The sequence below is a fragment of the Nymphalis io genome, chromosome Z (assembly GCF_905147045.1).
Source record: "Nymphalis io chromosome Z, ilAglIoxx1.1, whole genome shotgun sequence".
NCBI classification, from domain to species: domain Eukaryota; kingdom Metazoa; phylum Arthropoda; class Insecta; order Lepidoptera; family Nymphalidae; genus Nymphalis; species Nymphalis io.
The window spans coordinates 3,059,020-3,069,400 of record NC_065918.1 but is presented as its reverse complement, the minus strand read 5'-3'; the positions used below and the strand labels follow the sequence as shown (position 1 = coordinate 3,069,400).

Below are 10,381 nucleotides of genomic sequence, written 5' to 3'. Positions count from 1 at the left end.
AAAAATAATAGTTCAACGTTGAAATTTTGTCGCCATTTCGATTGCAGAATGTTGTAGATGTCTATCTGATAATATCTTTATATGTCTAGAGCAATAAATATTCTATAAGTGAATTTGCCATTTAGAATATATACCAAATTTTCCTTCCGTAAATTTGAACCTGTGCATGTAGTACATGAAGAAGAATTTCTACATAGACGTATACATGTGATATACTATAGGTAATTTTACAGAGGAACAGATAAACATTTCATTCATCTAAAGTCGATATATTGTTTATATATTTTCTGTTAGTTTTTCACTACAATTATTTTTACAACAAATAACTCACGGTTTCGTTTAAACAATTACCAGTTTGTAGTTTATTTATTTCAGTTTTAATATATTATCGTTTTATTTCATCACTATAATATATTTAATTATTACACCAATCACTTTTTTTAAATCGCAATGCGAATTTTGAACAATACCATGTATAATGAAATATCTCGGAACTATACGTTTAATCTCTGTGCGCCGGTCCAGGTGTTGTTGGCTCGTAGAAGTAATTCCGGACCTATGAAAGATAACGTTTCTATTAGAATTTACTTTTTGTTATTAAATATACTCAGCATTCCTATAACTTAGGAAAGTGGTACGAAATTTTATGTTTAAATTATGAAATGTTCGTAAATTATATTACCCACGCTTATCTATTTAATTTGAAATAATAACATAAATATAACAGTTTAGTTTACTTGCTAGGGACATGGAAACAATAATGCATAATTTTATTACTTTGTAAATTTTATTACTTTATAAAATCTGATAAAACATAGATAAACAATAAGTTTGTTGTAAAATGTTTCAATCATAAAATTAATATTTACCCCAAGACAAGTGGCTATATCGTAAATAATAGCTTTCAAGTCACGGTGTTCGATAAGTTCGGTAGGTAATGATGGGCTGGCACGCGGTAAATTTTTTCTTGCTCGAAATGCTCGATGCATACGCATAGTGCAGTCGCAGAAAATATAACGCAGTATCATGAGTCGTAAAAATTCACAACCAAAGTATTCGTGATAGGTTGAATCTGAAATTAATACCTAAAATTAAATTTATGTATGTGGGTAATGCAATGCCATAGGTGAGAAGAAGAGTAAGCTTAACAGAAAATACTATTATTGATATTCCAAATCACATTGATTTCGCTTCCAAGATATGTACTCATTTCTATGCCATGGCAAAGGTGCAATGTCAGAATTGTTGATGATTCGAGTATCATAGTGATATCGTATTGCCTCGTTTGTCAAGCGGTGTTCGAATCCCGGGTCGGGAATATCTAAACTTCTTGGGTTTTTCTGTCGATAAATTCGCAGTAACAGTTGAGAGTCTTGAAGTTGGCAGTGCTTACATTTCCATGCCTAAAAAAACACTTAAAGCTGGAAGTCCTGTAACTGAACTCTTTCTAGCCCTGTTCTATTTGTCGTCACAACAGATAATGAGAATGAGCACATTGTGGGGTCACACTAACTACCTTGTTTAAAACCAAGCAAAGAACATCTCAAGTTGTTTTTACTGGTTGCATTTCTGTACACATAGAGCATATCTGACTTCTGCATCTTATAGACCATACACAATCGAAAAGAATATTGACCTTTTAACAAAATTATTTTAGCTTTCACATACCTTCCAGTAACTAGACTAGGGAATTTTTCTTTACGCTATAGCATTATTTCACGTTCTTATCACAAAAATACTACAATAATTAAAAATAAAATATCATTTATTTACAAGGCTTCGAAAATTCATTAATTCAATATTTCTAATGGTTTCGTTCACATAAGAAACCTTCGCTAAAGCCTACTTAAGGCTTTAGCGTTTCCTTTCATTTCACGATAGATGACAATCGCTTAAGATAATAAACTGATATTAGCCATCGCTGTTACCAATTATTCGCACCGATTTCATCTAGAATATTCTATATATATATGTATTATGTACAAATGTGAATTAAATAATAATAACACGAATGTTATTGAATAAGGAACCGAAATACGACTTTGATTCTATCGTTATAAGATTTTCATTCTTTTTTATGTCTGACCATCCAACTTTCTTGTAATGCTGTTGGTTAGATATTTGAAGCATATTCTAGCTTTTTCTAGATGGATCGATAGTATATATCCCTGTGCATTTATGTCTATACCTAATGTGATTACAGACTACTACTGTCGGTGCTTCGTAATAAAATCGAAATTTCGCATGTAGATTCTTATTCATTTACTTTAATATAACTAGCAAACATGTCAAAGCTAAATGGTACGACCATAAGCCCACGATCATCGCCAACTGAATATTTGGTTCGTATGAAACAAAAAACCAAGTTCTCGATTTCGCGAATAGCTCTACATCATAGCTCTATTAGAACTGAAATAGCCCAAGCCCCTGCGAGTTACGTATGAATATTTTTGTTACGTGTTCTTAAAGTTGTCTTAAAGTTTCAAACAAAGCATGTAATGCAATAATTTAAGCGGCTTACCACTTTTACTGTCCTACACATATGCCGTATGATATTACTCTATTAATTAATCAATTACTTATATTATATCGTGACAATTTGTATGTTGAGACGTTCCCTCAATAGGAGCCAACACTGGATGTAACAGCCAATTAAAATTAAATGTATCTACAAAATTTTGTGTCTATGCTGTTCACCGTTAAGGAATTCTTTCGTATGGAGTCTAGCCACAGAAAGTATGTAAGTATAACATGTAAAATTTCAACTCTGTATTGTAAGAGCAAGTGGTTCTAATTCAGCTTATAAAATTTGACCTGAACAGATTAACAAAAATTCTAAGTTGAATACAATATTTAAAAAAATAAATTTACATTGGCGCTGTATTTACTGGTGAACCGCATGGCAAGGGATTTTCATACGAATAATATAAATACAGGGTTATTTGTAAAATACTAATAACCTCGCAGGACTATATTACTAACTTACTAACAATAAACAAAAACATTTGTTCTATGACTAATGACTAAATTAGCAATTAACAAAACATCGCTAATGTGACTGACATTTAGTTATTCAGTTTATATCTCTATAACCTTTAACATTTTGAATATAAAATATGAAGAATGAAAATGCAAAGCTAAAGATTATTTCGTTTCGTTTTCAATAATTTTGTTTATCGAGAAACTTCTATTATTTTAAATATTTGATGAAAGTCATCCCTTTATCTTATAATTTAGCTATACGTACAATTTTTTATTTCTATCTTAATGTAGTAGATGCAACAATGTCCTGTAAAAATAACTTTTGTAAAGTTTAACTTACCTACTGTTGTCCTCATTAGCAATCGTATGGCTTCTTTCATAAAAACATCACGCAAACGTGAACATTTCTCCCACGTTTCCAAATTGATTGTGTAAACGTCGCAGGAATTACATAATCCGGCTATGGAGTTGTGCAGGAATAATGTAAACAGGCTCCCCTGATTACTACGATCTGCAAAGGCAAACAACTTAAGAGTGTTGTTAAGGTTTTAAAAATGATTGTAAGCTCCAGAAAGTGTTGCGTTTTTAATATGGATATAAAACTGTCTATAAAATGTTATGTGGATTAATTAATCAATGTGTAAGATTATTCTTACGTAGACCTCTAAATAAAAATATTGACAAAAAATGAATTTTTTGGAATGTCTTGGAGCATTATATTCTTTTTATACAAATATTTTTATTTTGCATATGATAATCTTTTTAGTTGAGAATATATAAACCTCTTAAGGTGGTAGGTAATGTCAACGGTGACATCAGCACTAAGAGCGGTAATCCAAATGTCCTGGAAATTTGCTTAAACGCGTGGGAATTGTCTGAGTCCACTATAATAAATAATGGTTTTCTGGTAAAAGGTTGTAAATCTCCCGGATATAGAATGTGCCTATTTTTATATGTACTGTAAGCAGAATTCGTTTCTCTGTATATATCCGATTTGGATGATGTTATTAAGCCTCCGACTTCGTAGTTATCTGTAAAAATACACATATTTATAAAATAATACCGTCTTGTTTGAAATAATAATACTTAGAAGAAATTAAATGTAAAAGTTAAGTACTTACAGATTTCTAGGTGGGTATTATGTTGAGGATAGTAACCGTCAGCTGATATGAAAATAAGTAACACGCCTTTTTGTGGTAGTTCGTTGATAGTGCTAGCTATGTATGTAAGAACTTGACATGCGGATGGTTTGAACAGCAAATATTTATGTGGATTAACATTTCCACCGACGGACGAAACACCTAAAATTTAATTTTCACATCTCTATTTCTTATTTTATTATGTAATTCTCCCTTAATAAATATACGCAGCCAGCTTTTGCCAAAATAATTTTTTACAAAAAATATATTGCAGTGCAGATAATTTACAACTTTTACAATTCCTTATAAATAATTCAACAAAAATTCGCTTATGCAATGTTTTATATCTATACACTAAAATGTAGACTACATTATAATATACGTGGTTTATAAAACAAAAGTTTCACTAAACAAATATAATAAATTATATACATCAACATGCAAAACAAAGTAAATGAAAATAGTAGAAAATAGTACCTAAGCGTTTGGGAGTCCTTGAGGATTCACCAGAAGCGTGCGGAGAATCGACGGGTGGATGTATGATAGGAGCATCGATCTCCCATTCCAAATTTTGTAGCATACGGAACATATCAATGGTTAACTCTGAGAATTTTACAAGTTGAGTCCCACTGCCTATTATAATAGCGTCTTGTAATTTAAAATTCATTTGGTGACTTCGTTCAATTGATGGAATCGTGTGACGGCTGAGACGACCACTTTAAAATTATTTAAAGTAAGAAAAAATATTTTTATATTCAAAACAACATAAGAATAAATGTAACATGTGTACGAGTATACACTATAACTATTATATAGTAACTTATTATAATATATATATATATATATATATATATATATATATATATATATATATATATATTATAATATATATATAATAATAATTTTACAATCAATTGCGCTGTAAGCAGTATCAAAATCGATTGTCAGCTCGTTGTACACATTTTTTTTATTTTAAGAATAACCGGTGTGTCGGCTTAACAAAGATAAATTTGTGCGAACGAAAAGTAATAAAATAAATAAAATAACTTATTGCAAGATCGTGATAGTTTAAAGTAATATCACATAACGCTCATTAAGTGTCTTTTTATTTTTTCTTTCTCTTTAGTCTCCTATAAACTGTTTGGTTAATGTTATAGTTTATCAAATTGTGGAAACTTGATTGTGTTATGATACAAAAAGTATTATTTATACTTAAAAGTAAAATTACTGTATGTTTTTACCTGAAAAAGTTAATAAATAAATTACGTGTCAGTGTCCAAGTGGCTCAGACCGCTTACTGAGAGTGTGAGCTGGGTGATTTGTGGCTTTTTTATTTTAGTCGGCAATATGCCGCACCGGTGGACTCTGAGCTTAGTGTGAATACGCCCGGTTACACGTGCCAGCGGTATTTCAAAGGCACTCAAAGGTGCCGCGTGCCGATTTTGGTATTGTCACATTTCAAAAAATTTCATTGTTGATTTTAAATTACAATGACATCTTATATATTAATGAATTTTTGATTTTTAATATTTTTTTTAGTTACATCTGTAACATAAGTATGTTACAGAACTATGATCTTTTAGGTTTTTTTTCACATTGTATATATGGAAAAAAATGACAAATTTAAAGAAGGTTGTTATATTCTTGATTATGTCATTAAATAATAGCTGTGTCTGTTTAATTTTTTTGGAACGAAGTTCTTTTACGTGGATTACAGTAGAGTGAACTGGCAGAAATCGTCACGTAATGAAAAAGCGTTATGCACACTCCAAGCGACTATTGCTATCTTTCGTATGTGCGTGAGTGAGCGAGTTTTGAGATTTGACAGTAAGCGTTGTGTACGATAAATGATATAACTTCAATTCTATGCACATGTAATTTACACGGGACTTATAGCGTGTCTTTATCGCAATTTTAGGAAGGAAAGTCGATCGAGTTAATTAATCATAGAAATTAATACAAGTTTTAAAACTTTATATACTTTCAATGTACATATGATTCGAGTAATTAATATTGCATTTCAGAGAAACACAAAAATTCAAAATCAACTAAATTGCAAAAAAAATAAATATTACGAAACAAAAGATTATCGTTTACGTCATATATCGGCAATAATCGTCAAATATTGCAATTTTTGTTTTAAGTTATCGTTTAAATGATCTTATTTTATAAATGTCTAAAATACGACATTTAGATTCCAATAATTACTCGAAAATATTGCACTTGTATTTTATCAAGCTATTATTATTTAATTTATACTAGACTCCGTCGTGATTGACTGAAAATTTTAAGGACAATTTTTGATGCTTAAATCCGTTTTCAATCATATTTTTATTTCTGAATCAAATTTAATTCTTTTATGCAATAATTGCATTTGAATTCTGTGCCTTTGAACATTTGACTGTTTTAATAGATCCGTCGTTTTGTACCGACTGGGAGGCAAGATAAAGACGAGGTTGCATCACTTAAATTATATAAGGAAAGTACTGTGTAATTGTCAAAAAATAATCAAAGCGAAGTGAAGTTTATATCTTATAATTCGCTATTCTATATTTAATTTTGAATAAATTACTATCTTCCTAAAATATTAAATGAAATTTATTAATTAAAATCCTTGCTTAACATTTTTGCATTGAAAGATAATTAAAAAAAATATATAATATATACAAATTAGAGAGAGAGTTGAATAAAGGAGGACTGCGCTTTTTGGTGTAACATAAATTCAGTAATATGATCGATAAAAATCTGCATTTTAAAACACTTTTTGTGTTGTGAAAATATCACAAAGAACTTCGTTCCTGAGCAAAACCCGCGATCGCACATTTTTTTTTATCATATATTTTATCAATAGTATCAATTCATTCTATTTAAAAATGTATACAATACCTTAAGGTAACAATTCTGTTATTATTATCTGGGTCTAAAATTGTTAGACCTGGATCCGCGTTTAGAAACGTTCTTACTTCTTCTAAAACATTTAGCCATTCTTCTTGATCATTTGGATCGTATGTCTGTCCATAAGCATCAATTTGCTTTTCTAGTTCTACTACAAGTTCATTAATTATCTCCGATTGCCTCAAAAGTATAGCCACAACAATAAATCTTGCATAGTAACGTAGTTTTTTTACCATCAGCTCCGATTTTGCCTCTTTGCTCGCCAGATTGTAATATTGCCTTCCACGAATGGCTAGGTAGAAGGAAAAGGCTTCGACTAAGTAAGCGATTTCACTTGTTCGTAAGCTACCAACAGAATGAAAACTATTATTTTACATATTACTATGGTTCAAAAGGATCAGTGACATTATAAGAATTAAAGCGATTTTAACAATTTATTAAATCTTATTACCGTAGTCGATTTGAATAGGCCGAGATAACAACTAATCAAATTTATTTATATGATTGTCTCATATTTCTGCATATTTATTTTATTTTTAAAACATACTTTTAAGTATATACAAAAGAGTAGATAGGAGCGTATATATTTCTCTTAAGAAATCGTGTAACTAAGTTGTAACAGAACTTCCATTTACTAATGAATTTAATTGTGAATATTTTATTAAAAGCTAATTCTTACTAAAAATGATAATATAGTTGTCCAATTTTAGATGCTATTTCACCAATTTGCCATCGTTTTAAGCCGTATCTTAGATCCAAAATCGGACGATACTGTTGTTGAAATTTCCACAACTTTGCATAAATGTCAAATGTTCGTCCGAAATGGTCTTGCCATTGCGTGTTTCCGTAAGGTGTTAGTTCTCTGTAATTTTTTTAAAGTTACTTACATTCATTACTTTATATTAAAAATACGGTATCTTTCACATTAATTACTTACCTTAAACCATTAAATAATACTTTGGATTTCTCCAATAAGTGACAAAATTCTAATATAATTTTTCTTTCCTTATCACTAATAGAACTCATTTTTAAAAATAAATAAATTTAAAAATCGAAGTCGTTGAAATCGCTTACGTCGCAAGTATCAGCTGATGCATGTACTTCCACGTTTATTGTATTTTCGACAACTTGTTCATTAAGTGAATGTTGTGAAAGATTACTTTCGTTTGTCTGTTGTAGATTACTAGGAGTGGATAACTTGAAAGACATAAGCGTAGTCGGAGTAAATGGTTTTAGCCTCTTGAGTTCTAAAAATTGAAAATTGCTCGAGTCATCTAGAAAATTTACAGAGTGTATTTGGTCGAACAAATCTAAATCGTGACTTCGTGGTGCTTTGTTTGTTTTCACTTGTGCAAGAGACTCCGATGAAGAAGTATCTTCATGGGGCCCAGACTTTACTTGCGGCTTAGGTTGCCGCCTACGTTGGCCATTTTTTCGACCCTTAAGACCTCTTGTAAGTTTATTCTTTTTTATTTTTTCTGTTTCGTCTATATTACAGTTTCCGGTGTTATTATCTGGTACGCCGACATTTTCCAGCGTAGCTCTCGTAAGTTGTTTCCTATTGCCGTTATATCTTTTTGTATCAGCTGAAAATGTTATCGATTTCCTTGGTTTCACTTCAGGTAGATATGGTTCATTGTCGCTTAAGTTTGTTGGTTTGCAACAAAACCATCTTATCAGTTTCGCACTAAGCGATTCAACGACTGGGGCTGGAGCCTTGAGACTGGGTGTAGAGATGGTCACTGAGGAAATATGATAGTTAGTATCTGTGGACGAAAAATTAATTAATAAGAAATATAAAGGTTTTCCTAACAAAAATCTCGATGGAAAAAATCACAAACATATCTCAATATATATTCAATAATAAAAAAAGATATGAAATGATTCAATATATTAATTACAAATACTATTAAAAGTGTGTATATAAACTAGACTGATTAAAATACGTGTACTATATAATATTAATTTTTAATGAAGGCTCTATTTTAGTTGTAAGAATTTAAATTTTGTAAATACACTTAGAGTTGCTAGTATTCCTACCGTCTAAATCATGCCGCACGTTTCATTAGCGCTTTAGGCTACAAATGGGGAGTTCGTGTCGCTTGTTTAAAACCCATATTTTATATGTCGTACGTACAATTACACGTGACGCGAGTTCTATTGGCTGAATCAAAAGTTACCGTCATAAAAATATAAAACATAATTGAATAAGAGGAATTAATTATTTATTGCTGTAATAAACTTTATTAATTATCGTATCTGTAATTTTATACAGTGGTATAAATATATAATTAAGAACGCTTACTTAAAGGAATGATTTTTTCAAAGTAACAAGTATAACTTATTGCATTTTTTTGTATTTGTCTTGGTATCGCAAAACTTCTCCATACTAGGCGTGCATTCGTTGACACACATGATTAGATCTGAACCAAGTGTTACTACTTACTGGCTGGGCACAAAATTAATAACGCTAAATAGTTTATTTTGTGTGTATTCCACCAACTTGCATTGGAGCAGCGTGGTGGAATAAGTTCCATACTTTCTCCTCAAAAAGGGAAATCCCAGCAGTGGGATATTCACAGGCTGTTACTGTACTATACTTTATTATTATTTGAATTTGTTACTATAATGAAAAAATAAAATTTGTAAAAAAATGGTTAGCGATTTTATTCTCTATATTCCTAATACCGTGTGCTCTATTCATGTGGCTATTTCATAACATAGCTACTTACTTTTAAGAAGGAATATATATATAGTATACAGTATGTATTTATATCTTATACTTATAATTTTGAATGTACTGATAATATAATTTATTTATGGATATATATATAAAATACACATACTATATATATATATATATAGTATGTGTATTTTATATTTAGATTTAATAATTGGTTTTGTTTTAATTAAATATTAATATTATTTTGTTCATACCACCACCTACCCCATATCCTATCTGTAATTACTTACACACTATTTATTTAGGCAATATACATGTTTTGTATTTTTCTCATTGTGGTGTGATGTATGTATGTAATTCAATTGAACCTGTTCTACTTATATTAGTTTAAATTACTCGAAAATTTTCACACAGGGCCATCTGATCCCAAATTAAGCTTGAGCAACGCTTGTTCTATGGAAACCAGACAATTGATATGCTACATATACTACTTTCATTTTGTAAATACATACTTATTTAGATAATTACACCCAGACTCAGGACAAACAGATATGTTCATGCACACAAATGTCTGTCCTGGGTGGGAATCGAACCCATATCCTTCGGCGTGAAAGGCAAGTCTATCAATCTACCAACCACGCCAACAGGCTCGTCAATATTACATACAATGTAATAAAATAGT

General features: G+C 30.4%; 1 protein-coding gene across 1 annotated transcript; it reads right to left on the bottom strand.

Moving 5' to 3' along the window:
• Window positions 1-502: 502 nt before the first annotated feature.
• Window positions 503-8,045, bottom strand: LOC126780598 (protein SCAI). Its single transcript, XM_050505206.1, has 9 exons — window positions 7,954-8,045; window positions 7,696-7,878; window positions 7,008-7,361; window positions 4,599-4,837; window positions 4,104-4,283; window positions 3,765-4,013; window positions 3,323-3,493; window positions 870-1,072; window positions 503-556 (listed from the first exon to the last, which is right to left on the bottom strand). Exons 1-9 carry the CDS (start codon window positions 8,040-8,042, stop codon window positions 503-505), a joined length of 1,722 nt encoding a protein of 573 aa, XP_050361163.1. The 5' UTR covers window positions 8,043-8,045.
• Between the last annotated feature and the right edge of the window lie 2,336 nt (window positions 8,046-10,381).

Bases quoted from the DNA above. Each gene is read 5' to 3' on its own strand.
- LOC126780598 (XM_050505206.1), bottom strand. From the start codon at position 8,042: ATGAGTTCTATTAGTGATAAGGAAAGAAAAATTATATTAGAATTTTGT. The intron at 4,838-7,007 runs GTATTGTATACA...ATAATTTTAAAG, and splicing joins AACAGAATTGTTACCTTAAG to TGGTCGTCTCAGCCGTCACA. The intron at 3,494-3,764 runs GTTTATATATTC...TTGCCTTTGCAG, and splicing joins ATTACCTACCACCTTAAGAG to ATCGTAGTAATCAGGGGAGC.